The sequence below is a fragment of the Platalea leucorodia genome, assembly GCF_965183815.1.
Source record: "Platalea leucorodia genome assembly, chromosome: 6".
NCBI lineage: Eukaryota > Metazoa > Chordata > Aves > Pelecaniformes > Threskiornithidae > Platalea > Platalea leucorodia.
Window position 1 is genome coordinate 47,040,514 of NC_138828.1, and position 19,239 is coordinate 47,059,752.

The following is a 19,239-nucleotide window of genomic DNA, read 5'->3' on the forward strand; positions in this document are numbered from 1 at the left end:
TTCTTTTAACTTGCTTTCTTTACACTGTTAGAAAAAAGTGAAGAATTTGTTTAGATAAAAACCTAGATGTGTTTAAGAATAGATCACAAAACTTTTGGTGAACAGATAAATTCATTAAAATATGTTTCAAAATCAGGTAATGTTGAAAAATAGACTGTATCACTGTAATAAAATATAAGTACCATTAGTGTGGTTACCCTTTCATAAATGACTTTATGTCTTAACATTCAGATATAATTGAAAACATAAGCTTATCCAAGTTATCTGTTTTATCAACTGTGGGTTTCTATTTTGCAATTTATAGTCAAAATTCATCTGACTTTTGTAATTTGTAGCTTTTGAAAAATAACAATACACAGAAAAAAGTGGTATCAGTAGGATGAATATAGGCCCTTAAAAAAAAAAAAAAAAAAAAAGGGGGAAGGGACACAAAGAATTTGTACTTTTCGATAAGGAATAGAAAGCTAATTTTTTGCTTTGAGATCGAAGTTCAGCCCTCATCTACTTCGTGTCAGAAAGTGTAAAATGACTTGTTTTTGAACAAGAACTTAGTTTGTCACCAAGTGACATCAATTTAAAAAAAATACTATTCCTTACTTTTAAAGGCTTCAGTCCTTTTGCAGGATATCCTACAAAACGCTATCTTGAGAGAACCTGAACATCCACAAGTTCCTGTTAATTGCTTAAAAGTTCAGTGTGATTGACTTGTTGAAGGCTCTGGTCTTACTATTTAAGTGTGAGTCACTGCTGCATAGTTAGCAGACCACACAACTTCTTTTTCCTTGTTGTTACCTACTTAGTTTTTTTTCTTCTGGCTGTACTTTCTTTTAATTAACTCCAGACAACCTGTTAATGTAGCAGAACAATTAGTGTGAAGAAAAAATATGCAAGAATTTAAGATTAGTACCCTATTTTTAAAGAAATACAGTGCAGTCATGTAGAGCCAAATGTTCTGTACCAGTTTACCTTTCATTTGTGCTCAAAATAAGCACAGCTTACTTAAATGACCTGTGACTCAGTCTCAGTCGCATGATTCACAGTGCTGATGTCTTCTTTTAACGGCAAATAAAATTTAACAGTTACGGTTTCCATGAGCTTTGCTTCTAGACTCTTGTGAAGCACAGATAAAACTGAATAGCTCCTAGATATCCATACTCCCTCACCAGCTGGTTCTGCTTTCTTGGGACTGAAGTGTTTGAACATTCAAACTTTGATCACTCCAGGGCTTTTTGCCTTTAGTTCTTGTAAAGCTAACTGAAAAATGACAATTCTGTTTTGTTGTCAGTTCTTGGTTTCATTTAAATGAGGATTTTCATTGAACAAAAAATTGGAACTGAAATGTAAGCAGGGGACATTGTTAAAGAAGGTGGGAATCCCAAAGTTTTTGGAAATTTAAAGCAGTTATCTGATGATATTTCTGATGTTGTTCCTGTTGTTATTCTTGATGCTTCAAAAGAGACAACTGCTCCTTTGCAGTTGTCTTGTATACAGACATAAATGGCACGGAGAAATAAGTTTATGCTATTAATTGTTGTGCAGTCTTAAATTATTTCTCCCATTTCTGGTAACTGATTTATAAAGTTACCCTAGATATAATGTGCACTAATAGCATTTTCCCTAGAAAATCATAATGAGAGTTATTTTAATATTCAGAATGTTCCCCAGTGAACAGAAACTTCTCAGCATTTTTTTTTAGTGTGTATCAGAATAGGCTTTGTTCTACATCAATCATTAAGGAATATAGATAGGTCTTGGCATTTATCATAATATGACAAATTAATTGTATTCTTCATTATCAAAATTGAAAATTAGATTAAAAGCTGAATAATGGAAGTTGTCGTTTCATTATTTCTAGAAAAGGAGTACAAAATTAGTTAGTTTTTTTAATACAAGATCACAACTTCAAAATTACAGATCTATGTTGTTAGTTATTCATTTGGGCTGTATACTGTCTTATAAAACTAAGAGCCAGCTCTCTGTAAAAACAAAAACTGGGAAATAAACATGATGTTAAAAATTGTGGTTCTCAATAATATAGATCATAAAGTGAAAGATGTCTGCTGTTATGCAGGTGTCAAATTAGATATTTAATGGCCTGTTCTGCCTTCAAAATCTATGAACATTTCATAAGGAAGAAAAAAATCTAAAGGCAATTTTTCATGGACACTTTTTTTGACTGCTACGATTTTTTTTCCTAGTTCACACTGCTTTTATTTAGCCTGTATTTGCTGTGGTATGCAGATTTACTTATACTCAAATAATGTGTATTTTAGATTGCTGCAGGCCTTTACTCATAGAAATTGTTAGGACAATGTATATGATTCAACATACTTTTCTTCAGTATAAAATTATGTTAATAAACCTGACAGCTGTTTCTATTTTCTGCTGTATTAAAAAGAAAGTTGGATCTTAAGTCAAATATTGCAGAGCCAGCTTCATTAATTTCACTGGTGCAGACAGTAGAGCAGGCTACTAAAAATTTCAGGGAGAGACAAAAATTATGTTTGCAAACGTTGTAACTATTAAAAGGATATACTTGATTTCATTTCGAAATAATCTGTTTTCTTGTGCTCTAAAAGGTTCTAAAAATCAGAAACATGTCTTAAGACCAGAGTCTCTTGAAGGAACAGATGAAGAGGATCCTGTTACAGCACTGGAGTGGGACCCTTTGTCAACTGACTACCTTCTTGTTGCTAATTTACATAATGGTATTCGACTAGTTGATTCTGAATCTCTGTCCTGTATCACAACTTTTAATTTTCCCAGTGCAGCGGCGTCTGTTCAGTGTTTAGCCTGGGTTTCTAGCGCACCTGGAATGTTTATAACTGGAGGTAAGCCTTTTTATTTTCTGATTTATACAAAGGTAATAAATATAAAACTGATTCTTCAAAATTGATCCTTCAAGTTTGATATTAAAGCATACATGCATCATACAAAAAAAAAATACGCAAAACTGTAGAAAAGAACAGAAAACTACACTGAGCAGTTTTTACTTATTTTGTATTTGTTGGATACATAAACAAGTGACTTTAAACTATTTTTTATACTAAATAATATTTTCCATGGGGGATGGACTAGATGACATTTAAAGGTCCCTTTCATCCCAAAGCATTCTATAATTCGTCATGCACACTTCCGCAACAAATACGAGAATTACTTTGGGAATAGGAGTAAAAATGTATTGTACTAGTGGATGTCACTTCTTGCTCCCCTGCTTTTCTTTCTCTATTTTCAGAAGGATTTTTTAAAAAATGAATCTTATTTCTTGCCTCTTTTATACACCATAGACGTTAGTGCTCAGGTTGAAAAACTAATGAATAGGGCAAGTGAGACTGTGAGAGTATTTTATAATGAGAGAAGTTCCACAGAGTTTATTTACTGAAGTTTAAATAACTCATGCTAATAATTATTGTTGTTAACAGTGATATTACCATGGAGATGACAGTGCCTGCTTGTAAAATTCTTCTTAAGATTCTAAGTTTAATTAATTGTTGTATTTTTGCTTAGATCAGTCCTTAAGCCGCATACCTCTGTGTACAGCAAAAAGAGAATAATAAATTAAAAAAAAAAATGGGTTTTTATGGGTTTTTTGTGTGTGTGTGTTGTTTTTTTTTTGTTTTGTTTTGTTTTTTTTAAACTCAGATTCTCAGGTTGGTGTGTTGCGTATTTGGAATGTTTCACGTACAACACCTATAGATAATTTTAAATTGAAGAAAACTGGTTTCCATGGTTTGCATGTGCTAAGTTCTCCTCCAAAGAAAAAGTGTAAGTGTAATTTTCATTGTTATTCATTGCAATGGCTGTAAGTTAAGAAAATCTTGCTTGTGAATCTTGTTATATCTGAGTTGATCTCTGTAAGTTTGTGTTGGCTCTGTAGTTGTTAATTAAAGTACCCTCTGGTGCCAGTGGACTAGACAAATATGTAAAGGATCAAGCACTTTATAAGGTCCTTCTTTAGTAGGCTAGGCTTCATACAGGAATTCTGCATTTCTTTTGTTTTAATCTCATTGGAATAAAAAGCATTTTACTCTTTATAATTGTTAATTATTAAATGAAAAAAAAAATTAATCTTATCTGTTTATATCTTTTGCTTTATTTTGTTAAGCATGTTCATCACAGCATACTACTAAAAATTACCATACATCCTCAACAAGTGAGGCAGTTCCTCCTCCAACTTTAACCCAGAACCAAGCATTTTCTCTTCCTCCTGGTCATGCTGTCTGTTGCTTCATGGATGGTGGAGTGGGGCTTTATGACATGGGAGCCAAAAAGTGGGATTTCCTTAGAGATTTGGTACGTGTCATCTCTGTCTTTGGCATGAGAGTTTATTTGGCTTATACACTTTCTTCTAACAGCAAAAAGTGGAGAATGAAGTCTTCGCAGCAATGTAAAATAGTTTATATCATTAAAGAGAGTCTAAATTTCTAGGAAACAAAATTACAGTTCTGAAGTTAAGAGTAATTCTTTATTGCAAAAGACTGAATCCTGTTGGAAGTATTCTGGCAATTTTCATGTAGAAATTAAGATTTAAGGGCCTGGTTTTTTTTTTAACTGAAATTTTAATTTGATGGCCTTCTCAGAAATATTATCTGGAGGGTTTTCTATAATCCAGAATAAAAGTTCTAGTCAAATCAGAGAGAAAATACATGCAACTCAGATGGTGAGGTCAATCAGTTTAAAATTACAAAGACCAAATTATTAAATCTTCTTTGAAGCAGAAATTCAAAACTGGGTTTATCACATATTAGATGAGTCTCTTCACTGGGCTTTCAGTTATTCTTGAGGATTTTTCTCTTCTCTTTCCGCATTCCCTTTTCATTGGAAAAACTTCAGTAATTCTCAGCTGTACTCCTACACGTGTTTGAATAGAGGCTGCTGGTTGGTGTTCTTTTTCCATTTTTAATGGTTTTGGTGTTGTAAAGCAACTGAGGCTTAAAAAAATTCTTATGTATTGTCTGTTTCTCGTGTACGTGTCAAGTTAAATTCTACAAATGCATGTCTTGGAAAACAAGCAATTGACATGTGAAGTTTCTAATGGATTGAAGTTTAAACTGCAATAGAGCATAGACTGTATTTAGAACATAGAAAACTCGGTGGAATACTAGAAAACTTGTAGAACATGATCAACATAAAAAGCTTTATTTTTTCAGTCACATACTTTTTACCTAAAGACCAAAATTATTTCTGTTTTAAAAAATTAATCTTTCTTGGTTGTTTTTTGTGGTGTGATTTTTTTTTTTTTTTTTTTTTTTTTTTTTTTTTTTTTTAGCTTAACTCTTTTAAATTCTGTTTTTTAGCAGCTTGGTTCCAATGGCAAATGCTAACAAGTACCTGGCATTGCATCACCGTGTTTCAGGGCAGAATTTTTCTGTCTTTAATAATGATCTGTGAAAGGGAGGAGTGTTGTAATCCAAGCTATTTTATGCCTTTTAATTTTGACTGATGAGCCAGGTTTTTTTGGAACTCATTGATCTGACAGGTTATAATACAATGTATTTTAGAGTTTAATCTAGAATTGGACTTCTGCAAAAAATCAAATGTAATAAAAATGGATTAAATATTTGTTTCATTTAAGGGACATGTTGAGACCATCTTTGATTGCAAATTCAAACCTGATAACCCTGATCTTCTTGCTACAGCTTCATTTGATGGCACAATAAAAGTTTGGGACATAAATACTTTAACAGCAGTTTACACATCTCCTGGTAATGAGGGGGTTATTTATTCCCTTTCTTGGGCTCCAGGTAAGAATAATTTGCTTTAGGTCTAAATGTTCTTTGAATTAGCATTGACTAGAAGCAATTTGTGGTGTAAAAGTATTAGTTTTAGATAGGAGGGTATCTTATAAGGTTTAAACATAACTGAACTATTGTCTGTGAAACCTATAGAATTCAATGCTTCAGTCCTTGTTGAGGCTTACCCTTATGAGGAACGATCTCGGTATTTCATACTGAGTCAGGATGGAGGGAGGAAAATTTCCAGAGCCTTTCTAGCATTACATTATGCAGATGATGAAAAAGGCTTTCTTTGCATGGGAATCAGCTGATTAAAGGAACTCAGATTCTATTTTGTGCTGAAAAAGTGGAATGTGTTTAGTTCTTTCTCTTCCTTCTTTGTGTAGGATTCTAATCACTGAAGAGCTCTGCTTTTACTTTAGTAGAATAGGCAGTACCTTTTCTGCAAAGCATCTACTTTTTTTAGAGAAGTCACTGAAGTCAGTGGGAAATTTTCTTCTTAAAATTGTTCTGCAACCCACTTAAGTGAACCTGGGAGTACATTTCTGAGAGATACTGTCAGTAGTTGACGATAGATAGGCTTTCTTGTTGTGTTTTAATTCTTTGGACAGCAGATGCACTTTTAAAAAAGTCTGAATAATTCAGCTCACTTCCTTTCTCCTGTGCTTTTAAACTCTAAGAAATAGTAGCTGACAGGAAAAGAAATCCTGTGATGGGAAGCTTAATGTAGTTTGCACATGTGAAATGAATTTGCACTTTTTTAATTTCAGAGAGCCTCTTGCACCTTGTTCCTCTTCACAGCTAATTTGTCTCGCTATATGGGAATTATGACAATATGAAATATGGTGTTTTCTTTTGGTATTTTGTTTTGAAATTTAAATTCAGTTTGTATCTCACATTGAGAGTACAGTTTGTTCGCTGGGGGGGTGCTTTTCAAGTCTTGTATTCTGATTTTTTTTTTTTTTTTTGAAGTAAATTTAAGCGAATTGGAAGCATATGTTTCAACTTCAGTTCCTTACCATGCTGTCCAAAAGTTCCTGTTCATCCCAGACAGAACTTTTCCTGCTTCTTTCACATCCCTTACTCCTAGAGAGTTCATCTCCACCTTGTACTATCATTTATCTTCATTCCTAATATGTAATCCAATGCATGCCACCATTTGTATTTGGTTTCAAAAGACCTTTGAACATAGTGTTTACTCTTTTTTTTTCTTTTTTTTTTTTTTCCCCTATCATTCTTGTACCTGAATCTCTTTCCATCTTATATATGTACCTCTCTAGACTTCCTGCATAGATTGCCTGCCTCTGAAGTGTGGTATAAAATAGCAGTCATGACTTACATATAAATGTGCCATATAGCTATTTAGAAAAAGTATAGCTATATTGGGATAGAGGGTCACTGTGGTGAGGAGAATTTGGTGGCTTTTGGATTAGGCCTGAATTCAGTTTCCACGTTCTCAAAATGGAGTCAAATATTCAGATTTTCCAACCTGTAGAGTGTGGTTACAGATTCAAGTACATTCTTGATGGGCTTAGGTGCTGCAGTGGCACAAGGTTAAGAAAACAAAGTACTGTTATGTTCTGTCTCATTCTTCCTGAGTAGTCTTAGTACTTAGGGAACTTTAAAAGAAAATGCTCTGGTTGCTACAAATTTAAGCTTCAAACATTGAGATTGTATCTCTCTCTCAGTTTGAGTCCTATGCATCATGGACATTATTTTTTTGTCACCTTAACTGCAAGACTTTCAGCAGGCATAGGGAATACTTTTTGCAACAATACAACTTTTATTTTGCCCTTTCCTCAAAATAGGAATGTAGAAAAGCAGGTCAGGCTTTTGTTGAAATTGGTATTTGTGACTAAGTATCAAATGCTGGCCTTAAACTATGAAAAACTCTTGTTTATGTGCCATTAATGTCTTCTGTTTTTATATTACATTTCTTGAATTTAAAGTAGAAACATATTAGTCAAACAATATTTTGATCTTATATTTATTGTGAGATCTTACAAATATCTTTCTCTAAAGGAGATCTGAACTGCATAGCAGGTGCAACATCCAGAAATGGTGGCTTCATCTGGGATGTCCCAAAAGGCAAAATGATAACCAGATTCAGTGAGGTAAGATGAGATTACATCTCTTTTTGTCTATATGCAATGTAAGTTAGTCATTCCCTCTAGTGTCAATAAATAAAGATGGGTCAAAGTTCATATGTTTTTAAAAGGTGCTATAACATAAAAATCTATAGAAAGAATTATGTGGGGGCCAATTTATCTCTGAGGCAGAAGTATTTTTACTTCCTCAGGCTGGGTTTGTGACATGAGAATGATGAAGCACCAGATGGTCTCCATTATCTTAAAATTGGTCCTGTAGTGATACACAGCAAAAGCATAGCTCATTCTTTCTTAAATATGTAAATGTATATGGACATGTAGACTTTAAACTGAGTACCAAAATGTAAAATGATGTTCTGTATTTTCAAACATAAGGCCCAGAAAAAATTTTCAGTCCCTGAAGTCTAGACCAGTAAAGCTCCATTTTGCAGCACGCTAAAAAGTATGCCTTATTTAGAATCTTGCTTTGTATTACCTAAAATCTATGCAGGCATTTGCAAGTCCTGAAACAGTCGCATAAATGTTATTGGCAGAAGGAGTTATTTAATACTGTGTTGTAGTATTCTATATTTTTTTGTGTATTCTTAGTATATAGCCGTAATCTTCAGATTATACAGACATAATTAACTGTGGCATCTGCATCAGAGAACAAAGAATGCTCTTGAAGAAGATGGAGATGGAGGGGGGGCGGGCAGAAAACAAATATACGTACATACATTCAGGAGTTCCTGAGTTCTAACACTCAGAAGATTTGCACTTGTGCTACTAAGCATCTTTTCTCAAACGCTCGTCCTGATACACGTCCCACTTCAGTTTTCACATACCACAATTATTCATGCCCACTAACTTCGTTATTCCAACAAGTAGCTAACCTTTATTCAAGCTTCAGGTCCATATAGTTATGGGTTGCTCATTCTTCATCTTGACCCAGTTTTGTCTCTTGGATACTGGAGAGTATGGCAGTTTTATGGTCTCTCTCTTCAGTCCCAATTTTTTGGACTTGGATTCTCAAATATCCCAGATATGTTGGGGACTCATTATAATGTGTTTTTGTACAGTATACTTTACTGGGAGAAAAGGGTTGAAGCCCATAGGAGAATAAAATAAAAAAGATGAGTCAATAGATGAGAGAAAAAGGGGTGAATTATTTCTTATTGATAGGTATTTTGCATTTTTTGAAGCATGGAAAGAATGGAATCTTCTGCATTGCCTGGAGTCATAAAGATTCCAAAAGAATAGCAACCTGCAGCGGTGATGGATTTTGGTGAGTGCTACTGGAAGAAAAAAAAAAAATTGCTAAATGCACTTCTCAAGTCAGTAAACTTTCAGAGTACTATCAGTGATTAATTTTAAAACTGTTCTTACTGGCCAAAACTTGGATTATATTAATGTCCTGTACTTGTTAGGATATATTTTTCATTATTTTAAGAAAAAAATAAAGGAAATTTTGCAAAAGGAATAGTGTCTAAGACACTCTGATAGTGAAACTGAATATTGATTTTTATTTAACCAAGAATATTCTTCTAGAGTATTCTTCTAGATAGGGAGGACACTTTTCAAAAGCTATCCCACTTCACTTGTCTTCATTTTTAAATTTTTTTTTAAGTTTGCTATTTCAAGGACTAGGAATCACTATTTTAGAACAAAGTAATTGCAGTTGTACTATTACAGGAGTATAATAGTGTATTTGTAAAAACTTGCAAATGCCCGTTGACAAAAATTTTGCATTTATTGTGTTTCAGTACATTTCTAATTCCTTGTTCATTCTTGTCCTTTGCTACCCATGTTATTTCACTTCAAACATAACAAGAGCAATTTTAGAAAACAATCAATCAATCAATGTCTTTCTGTCTGTCTTTCTGTCTGTCTTTCTGTCTGTCTTTCTGTCTGTCTTTCTGTCTGTCTTTCTGTCTGTCTTTCTGTCTGTCTTTCTGTCTGTCTTTCTGTCTGTCTTTCTGTCTGTCTTTCTGTCATCCCTAAAGATCTATTTGTACCTTAAAGCCATAGCTACAAGTTAGGTTTTGGGCTGTGAGGATCATTTCAGGCAGGGAGGTACCACAGTGGACATCTTTGCAGCCCCTCTGAAGGAACATGGACTCTGAAGTCCAATTAAATGTTTTCTTAGGAAATATATAGTTAGCCTTGTAGTTGAGGGGCTGTAGGAATAAAGATTTTTCATATTATTTCTGTGTACTTTTTTTGCTCTCTGGCTTATTTGCACAGAATCAAACTTGACTTTTGGATAGCCTATTCAGAATGCCTTTTTCCTCATATTGCATTGTAATTGGTTTCAGTATTATTCGAACCATTGACGGCAAGGTTCTTCACAAGTACAAACATCCAGCTGCAGTGTTTGGTTGTGATTGGAGTCAAAACAACAAGTAAGTAAAAATTAACCCAAAGAACTGATAATATTTACTATTTAAATTGATTACCAAGAAAACAATTTTTTTGCTATTTAAATTGATTACTGATACCATAAAGTTATCTAGAATGTGGTATTTACTGTGATACTAGAGCAGTGAAATTGTTTCTGTTCTGCAGTAGGATATGTCTGTAGCAGCTCTGTATTCCCAGTACTGTATTTCATTGCCCAGCATGTTAATGTGTTGAGTAGGACAAGGACTACGTAACTTTCAAAAGAGTATCTTTTCATATTGATGGAAGAAAAAAAAAAAATTCTCTGGCTGAATAAATAATGGGGGGGGGGGGGAAGCAGATATTCAATACCAGGAAAAGGGAGGTTAGACTGGCTTCCTTTTAATGGCTGCTAAGCTGAAGATATTGCAGGCAACTAAATACACTGTGATATATGTTAATTTTGCAGATAATTCTATTAATAAACATGACAACTTTTTGTCAAAAAACAATTATACAGTAATTCAATCTAGTAATAGTTGTGTGTTGGGTGCATGGTCAGATTGTAATGCAAATACTATTCCCTGTTGCAACTAATGGATCTTTATCAGTTTTTTTCTGAGTTAGTATATTTAATTGGCTTGTCAGTCATTACATCATAAAGACACAAAGCAGAAGCAAAAATAACTTTTTTTTAAAGTAAATTGCAAAATACACGTCGTATTTAATTTTAAGCTAAAAAAGTACCTTTGATCCCCGTGACTGAGGATTTTACTATTCTTGTTTTGCAGAGATATGATAGCTACTGGTTGTGAGGATAAAAATGTTCGTGTTTACTACTTGGCAACTAGCTCTGATCAGCCACTGAAAGTTTTTACAGGGCATACTGCAAAGGTGTTTCATGTACGGTGGTCTCCTCTGAGAGAAGGAATCCTCTGCAGTGGCTCTGATGATGGGTGTGTATTTCTGAACTATTAGGAAACTTAAAGCCTCAAGCAGGACTATTAGATAAACTTAAGATCTTTAGTTGTACTGGTGCTGGAACCTTCAAAAACTCTGTGAATAATATAATCTAGATCTCTGCCTTGTTCAGATTCGGGCTGTAGCTTTGCTGTTAGCTTAATATAGAATTTGGACAGCAGGATAATTATCTAAAAATAATTATCTAAAATTGTCACAACTGCTGTAGCAATGCAACTTTCCAAATGCTTTCCCAAGAGTAGAGTCAGTGACTGGTACCTGTTACTCCCAGGAATGATACAAGGAGGATACCACATGCTTACACTATGTCTAAAGATATGGGTGCAAGACCTGCTCTTATTTCATGTCTTTCAAAAGTATAATTAAGTAGAATCTGTGGAGATTTTTAATGGGTGCTAGGTACTTCTCTTTTGTTGGTTTTGATGATGTTTTTTGAGGGAGAGCGCATCAGTCTATGGTTAAGCAGCAGGAAGGATTTTTCTATGATTCTACACCACTTCCCTGCAGAGTACACAAAACATTTCTGTAAAGGATCACAAGTTTAGAGTATTGGTTTCTGTTGCTTTCCCCAATATCATTCATTAGATGTTTATGCTTGCAGCAAAATCTGCTAGTTCATCGTTTAATGATTTATGAAAGAAACCAACTTGACAACAAACTTCTTACATGCAAATCCTCTGTATTTCACATGAGCAAGAAGTAGTGAATCCAAAAGTCTGTCGCAGTGTCATTATGAGATATTCTGATTTTATTACCAATCATGGCTATGTAATAAGTCTTGATGACAGAGGTTATTAACAGAATACAGTCACACTTTCACTTTGAGGGAAGGAGATAGTTGAATAACTTAGTCCCAGATAACACAGAAAGTAAGCAGTCTTTTGAGTTTATTGTACTTGGTAATGCTCCTGTTCGTAGTCAAACTCGGAACTATTTCAGATGACCTGTTTAGCACCTAGGCTTATACAGTACATAGGAACAGTATGCAAGGGTCACACATGAGCACATATTGCTGTAGAACAATATATATGTAAATACATAAAATGGCCTTCTAACTTGTGGATTCTACTTTGTGATGCAAGGCCTATCAAATGGCCCCTTTGCAGCATTGGAGAAACTGTAATAGGTGCCTTTGCTGCCATGGATGAGCTTTGGTAACGTGTTTGATAATGTAACAAAATTTAGCCAGAATTACAATGATCTTTTCAAGAAACTGAGTCCTCATTCTGTAGTCTGCTCAATTAACTGTATCCAGCAATAGCAACTACTGAAAATAAAAGGAAATGTTGGAAACTTACTTGGTTAAAAGGGAAGAAAATAATAGTGAGAAAGCTGGTATGAATTCTTCCTCACTAGTTGCGTAATTGTAGTGGAAGTTTCACAATTTAAGATAGTGTGGTGTCCACTTCTGCCATGTGACAAATGCCATGTTCAAAGGAGAGAAGATAATAGAATAGAATATTTTAGTTGAAGGGACCTACAATGATCATCTAGTCTAACTGCCTGACCAATTCAGAGCTGACCAAAAGTTAAAGCATGTTATTAAGGGCATCCTCCAAATGCCTCTTAAACACTGACAGGCTTGCAGCATCCACCAGCTCTCTAGGAAGCCTGTTCCAGTGTTTGACCACCCTCTTGGTAAAGAAATGCTTCCTAACATCCAGTCTAAACCTCCTGTGGCGCAGCTTTGAACCATTCCCACACATCCTATCACTGGATACCAAGGAGAAGAGACCAGCACCTCCCTCTCCACTTCCCCTCCTAAGGGAGCTGTAGAGAGCCATGAGGGCGCCCCCCAGCCTCCTTTTCTCCAAACTAGAGAAGCCCAAAGTCCTTAGCTGCTCCTCACAGGACATGCCTTCCAGCCCTTTCACCAGCTTTGTTGCCCTCCTCTGGACACATTCAAGGACCTGAACATCCTTCTTGAATTGTGGGGCCCAGAACTGCACACAGAACTCAAGGTGAGGCCTCACCAGTGCTCAATACAGCAGGATAATCACGTCTCGTGACCGGCTGGTTATACTGTGTTTGATAAACCGCAGGTTGCAGTTTGCCCTCTTGGCTGCCAGGGCACGCTGCTGACTCACATTGAGCCTGTTGTTGACCAGCACCCCCAGATGCCTTTTTGCAGCGCTGCTCTCCAGCCACTCCTCTCCCCATTTATACTTGTGCCCAGCATTACTCCGTCCCAGGTGCAGAATCTGGCATTTGTTCTTGTTATATTTCATGCCATTAATCATTGCCCAATGCTCCAATCTATCTAGATCTCTCTGCAAGGCATCTTGTCCCTCAAGAGAGTGAACAGCACCTCTCAGTTTGGTATTGTCACCAAATTGCTAGTAACACATTCAACTCCTGCATCTACATCATTGATAAATATACTGAACAGAACTGGCCCTAGAATTGAACCCTGAGGAATACCACTGGTGACCGGTTGCCAGCCAGATCTAGCCCCATTCACTACAACTCTTTGAGCCGTGCTGTTCAGCCAGTTCTTCACCCAGCACACCGTGAACCTGCTCATCTCACAGTTGGAGAACTTGTCCAGAAGGATGCTATGAGGGACAGTATCACAAGCCTTACTAAAATCCAGAAAAACTACATCTACCACCTTCCCTTCAGCCACTGGGTGGGTGACCTTATCATAGAAGGATATGAAATTAGTTAAACAGGACTTTCCCTTTGTGAACCCATGTTGACTGTGCCTGATGATTGCATTACTCTTTAAATGCCTTTCAATAGTACCCAGTATAATCTTCTCCATAATTTTTCCAGGAACTGAGGTTAGACTAGCAGATCTGTAGTTTCCTGGGTCTGTTAGAGGCCTGTTAAAGACATGGGAAAGAGAGATCTTACAGTTTTGCTTTGTTTTTCTTTCATTTTTCTCCCCTTGAGAGTCCTAACAGACAAATTTATTACACATGCAGGAATATGGGCAAAATTCTGTTCTCTCACTGACATGTAAGATAATGGTGCATGTGAGATTTTGAAAGACTATGCAGTGGATGGAATAGTTTCTTACTCCGGTGAACTGCCTTTGGTGTATTTTGTAGCCCATCCTAAACATGAAGGGCATTGGCTCCAACCTCTCCTATTACAACTTCAATAAACATATCGCTAATAAATATTCTGATAAATTTGAAGCTTAGAATATTGCTGAAGTAGAGAGAGAATCATATTTCAGTATGTGATTTGATGGACATAGGTCTTTTTTTTATCCTGTTTCAGTACTGTTCGAATATGGGATTATACACAGGATGCTTGTATAAATGTTCTTAGTGGACATACAGCTCCAGTACGGGGGCTGATGTGGAATCCTGAAATTCCGTACCTTCTAATATCTGGCAGTTGGGACTATACAATTCGAGTCTGGGACACAAGAGATGGGACATGTTTGGACACAGTTTATGATCATGGTGCAGATGTATATGGTAATATTTTAAAATTTTGTTTTACTTCTGTATTGAAATGCATTTTAAAATATTTTAAAATTTATAAAATAATTTAATTAAACTGGTTATCAGATGAACTTAATTATTTGACTACATTTTTAAATGTCATCTTCACTAGGATTAACATGTCATCCTAGTCGTCCATTTACTATGGCATCTTGCTCTCGTGATTCCACTGTGAGGCTCTGGTCATTGACGCCTCTCATAAACCCTCTACAAATAAATATCTTGGCAGATAGATGCTGGGATGAGATTATCGGTAATACAGGTAAGTAAATTGTACATACCGTTGTTTTAATTTTCTTTGTTATTATATTTCTTTTTTTTTTTTTTTCCTCCTGTTTGGTTTTTTTTTTTTTTTAATCTTCATGTATAAATGTTTGTGTGTGTTAGATCGTGCTGTGGAATCTGGTGCTCCTCCTTTGCTGTGTGGTAAAGTTTCCAGGGATATTAAACAAGAAGTGGAAAAATTGACAGGAAATCCTCGAGGAAAAAAACTAAGGTGGTTTTCAGAATGTTTTTCAGTAAGTATTCTGCAAACTTAAGGATGTTGTCAGTGTGTGCAACTTTCTCTTCCAAAGTCAATCTCCAAAACTGAAATTTCTTTCTTCTCTACCATTTTTTTTTTTCTCTCTTTCTTAAAGGGACGTCAGAAAATACGCAGAAATCAATTCTGTCTCTTAACAGTTTTGCATGTAAAAATGTCTATGACTGAATTAGTTGTGAGTTGTGAACACCGATTTTTCACAAAGTGAAATAAGTGCAATAATTTAATTTTCCATAGGAAAAGTTTGACAAGAATTTTCTATTAAAGAAAATGAAAAGATGTGTTTTATCAAACTACACTGGAGTTTTTAATTTTAATCCATCAAAGGGACACCCTCATTACGGATAAGGTTTGAACTGCCCAAGCGTCGGTGCGAAAACTGCTGTATAACCTTCTAGGAGCTGGAGATCTGGATGAGCCATGCGCCAGTATCCATCTCTTGCCTTTGCTCCATTGCACAGTAATATTTCCTATAAATCACTGCAGTCTCTCTGTGCAATTGAGTGCTCACATGCATAGGAGCTGAACTTGAGGTAGAACAAGGACAAAAATGACCTGGAACTACAGCTTGTGTCAAGCACTGTTGTAATTTAAGTCAATACACTGACCTGCAAAGACCTAGTTTATCCAAAATATTTGGTTTGATTTCTAGCTAAATTGAAGTGCATGATTTAGAAATGCTGAAACAATCTTCTTCAGTTACAAATCTTGACATTTCCTGTTTTATTAAAAATGTATTTTTATGGAATTCCTGGTTTTACAGAAGTTATACATTTTGATGTCCCATGTTGATTCGAGAGTAAAACTTACATTAGAATTTCCAAGAAGAAAAACTTTTTTTGATCAGCTATGTTCAGTGCTTTTTAAGTCCAGAAAATAAAGTGGTGTGCTTAAACTGTGGGGAGTCAAGAGCTTTAAGGGACTGAAAAAAGAGGAATAGTCTGGTGGGTTTTTTTTGGTTGGTTGGTTTGTTTGTTTGTTTTTCTCCCTAGTAGGATCTTCTGCTTTTTACCAGCTCAGAAATAATTGGACTTCTAAACTTGTAGTCCTGTTATTCTTAGAAAAGCTCCTTCAGGTCAAAGGTTTAATGATTTTTTTTTTGTTTTGTTTTGTTTTTTTTCTTAAGCTTTTAATTACTCACTCTCTTCTAGACCTCATTGAATGTTAAACATTGTCCTAGTTCTACAGAAGGATTGATTCAAATGTTAGACCAGTAAAAATGCTTAAAATTTATTTAAAAACAAATCGCCATGATGGCCTACAAGATTTTGTGCATATACAGTTATACCATATGCGTCCATTTTAAGATTTAATATTAAGGTAGTAAACCAGATTGTGGCAGCTGAGCCTTGAAGCTGCTTTTCACCTGGCCTGCACCTTTGCTTTACAGAAAACGGTAAACAAGTGCTGGGGCAGCTCCTGCATCCCAGCAGCTGAATGTTGTTTTATGCCAGCAGTAGCCACCAGAAAACTGATGGCGAGCCCTCAGCTATGTCCACACGTAACCAAATACTTATGTTCATGGATCTTGCTGTATCTTCACAGCCTTCAAGAAGACTGAAGGACTTGTAGTATCTTGAACTAATTCATGTCTTCACAGTAAAGCTTCTAATATTAGAAGTAGTCCGAAATTGTTCTCCGACAAATGTTTTTCAATGTCTTTATAAGTTTAATTTCTTGAATGTTACTGTAATACAACTCTTTTCTTCCCTAACAATTTTAGCCTCCAGGAGGCAGCAAAAATTTATGGGATTTAGTTGCTGTAATAAAAGGACAGGATGACAGTTTGCTTCCACAAAACTACAGCAAAGGAATTATGCATATGAAACATCTCATTAGATTTAGAATGGTAAGTGAAGCATAAACACTATGTGAAAATGGTTGTTAATCCATTATAGTATTTCACTCTTTAAAAATAACATTTAATGCTTTACAAAAGGGTCACAATTTATTTCATGTCCAAAGATATTTGTGCAATATCAGTTCTGTGTGCAATACTAGTCTGTTAGAACAATAGCATCTAGCTAAGTCTGCGTGACTTCATGCATACTCAGTGTTAAAATGCTAAGTTACAGTTATTAACTAGAAAAGCAGTTTTCAAGAGAATGAAAAGAAATTGCAAAGCAAACATCACTACAGCTTGAGCTATGAAGTGAGTTTGTCTTCCCTGTTATATATACTGTACTTTTATATTCAGTAAAGTCAAATTATTTGGTTGTATAAACATGAAGTTTGTAGTTGTGTTCAGATGCAGGGACAGGGGAATTCATGTCTGAAAATGGGGGAGAGTCAGCAGAAATATGGTCTGTAGCTGTCTGGAAGAAGGCGTGGAAAAACAAGAACCTGTCATTAATAGAGATATGCAGCTGAAGAGTGACTCAGATGTGAATGTGAAATTCAGGTGCTAAGCCATGAATTTATTAGTAGCTGCATATATGAATATGCAACCAAACATACAATTTGTGCAGAATATGGGGATACATGGTTCTGTCAGGGACTTCTTAAGGATACTAAAGAATCCCATACTCTAATGACTGGAGTGGAAATAGAGGCAAGATGTCTATTGGTACACATCAGGAAATGCTTAACTCCCCACTTGCCACCCCCAGCGCTAAATACCTGCCAGGTATCACCTGTTGTTTGCTCTTGCAGGCTGTCTTTTTCACAAAATCACGGACTCTTTAGTGTGTCCTATATACCTTATGACTCTTAAGCGATAGATGTTTTTTATTGGTAATGTTAACTGTAATAATAGCAGCTGCTTTGCTAATACTATGAAGCTCTGTGTGTGTGTGTATCTGTGTGTCCAAAAACCAGTTTTCTCAGCCAGTTAGCCTGAAAAGAAGAAATTAATTATTGACTCAGCAGCTGCCATTGGTCTACATTGCAGTTTACTTTGGTGAAGAATGTTCAAAGTTCGTTCTCCTTCCTCCATATATGGTATTGTAAAGCTGTGAATAGCCAAACGCCGTCTCACGTGCATTGATGATAAAGAGTTAAACTGAGAATTCTTGAAATGTGAAGTGAAGCTCCTTTCGCTTTTTTTTTTTTATGTTAAATGTGATTCTATTGCAGCTTGTTTCTCAAACTCTGCCAGATGGAGAAATTTAGTCCTATCTCTTCAACTAATAGAAAAATTGCAGTAGTTGGGAATATAAATTGTTTATTCATCATAAGGTTAATGGGGTATGACAAATCAGGACACAGGTTGAGCCTATTGTCTTTATTCTTTCTTTATTTGGACATCATTATAATGGTAATAAGTCCTATTTCCAGCTCTATATGGTTTATGTTCACAAATATTTTTTTGAAATTTCAAAAATATCAAGATTTTTATGATGGACATCTGGTTGAATTACTATTACATATGATAAAATAGCTGAGAATACAAAAAAAATATAAAAGAGATTAAAGGAAGGTAATTGAGGAAAATGTACGTGTGCAACAAAACACTAACATAGTTACTTTAACAATAAATAGTTCACTGTAATCTCATTGTAAACTCTTCCAATTAGCCTTTTCGCAAAAGGATTTTTTTCTTAAATGATAGCCTTTATATTCCATTGTAATGTTTGACACTAGTTCTTTCTTAAGAAAACTTGTTTTCATCACAGAAAACTGTACTTTTTTTTTTTTTTAACTTTTTAAACTTTCCCCCCCCCCCCCCCTCAGTCCAAGGCACAGGAACTGACAACGGTAAAAATGTCCAAGTTTGGAGGTGGTATTGGTGCACCAAGCAAAGAGGAGAGGCTTAAAGAAGCTGCAGAAATACATTTAAGACTGGGACAAATTCAGCGATACTGTGAACTAATGGTAGAACTTGGAGAGGTAAAAATCAAAACATTATTGAAGAACAATAAAATATGAAGGTTTCTGAAAACCAGCTACTCTAGCAAAGATGGGGTTGCAACAAAATGGGTCACAAGTCCAGAAAAGAGTAATCTTGCTCCAGTTATATTATTTTAACATATGCAGTCTAATGCATAGCTCATTCCTTATTTAACCTCCTGACAAATTTATTTTTTAATGGAAGAAACATGAAACTAGTGAAAAATACA

The 19,239-nt window shown here is 35.3% G+C and overlaps 1 protein-coding gene across 1 annotated transcript in view; it reads left to right on the plus strand.

Moving 5' to 3' along the window:
- The window catches only part of WDR17 (WD repeat domain 17), a gene marked incomplete at both ends in the record, with an annotated part of 48,624 nt that overhangs the window by 14,499 nt on the left and 14,886 nt on the right, over nt 1-19,239 (plus strand). The window contains 13 exons of the mRNA XM_082314960.1: nt 2,580-2,831; nt 3,643-3,765; nt 4,106-4,293; nt 5,576-5,744; nt 7,758-7,849; nt 9,025-9,107; nt 10,138-10,224; nt 10,993-11,157; nt 14,411-14,613; nt 14,753-14,902; nt 15,028-15,158; nt 16,905-17,030; nt 18,854-19,009. Of these exons, the coding sequence (XP_082171086.1) occupies nt 2,580-2,831; nt 3,643-3,765; nt 4,106-4,293; nt 5,576-5,744; nt 7,758-7,849; nt 9,025-9,107; nt 10,138-10,224; nt 10,993-11,157; nt 14,411-14,613; nt 14,753-14,902; nt 15,028-15,158; nt 16,905-17,030; nt 18,854-19,009 (1,925 nt within the window). The remainder of the gene's footprint in view (nt 1-2,579; nt 2,832-3,642; nt 3,766-4,105; nt 4,294-5,575; nt 5,745-7,757; nt 7,850-9,024; nt 9,108-10,137; nt 10,225-10,992; nt 11,158-14,410; nt 14,614-14,752; nt 14,903-15,027; nt 15,159-16,904; nt 17,031-18,853; nt 19,010-19,239) is intronic.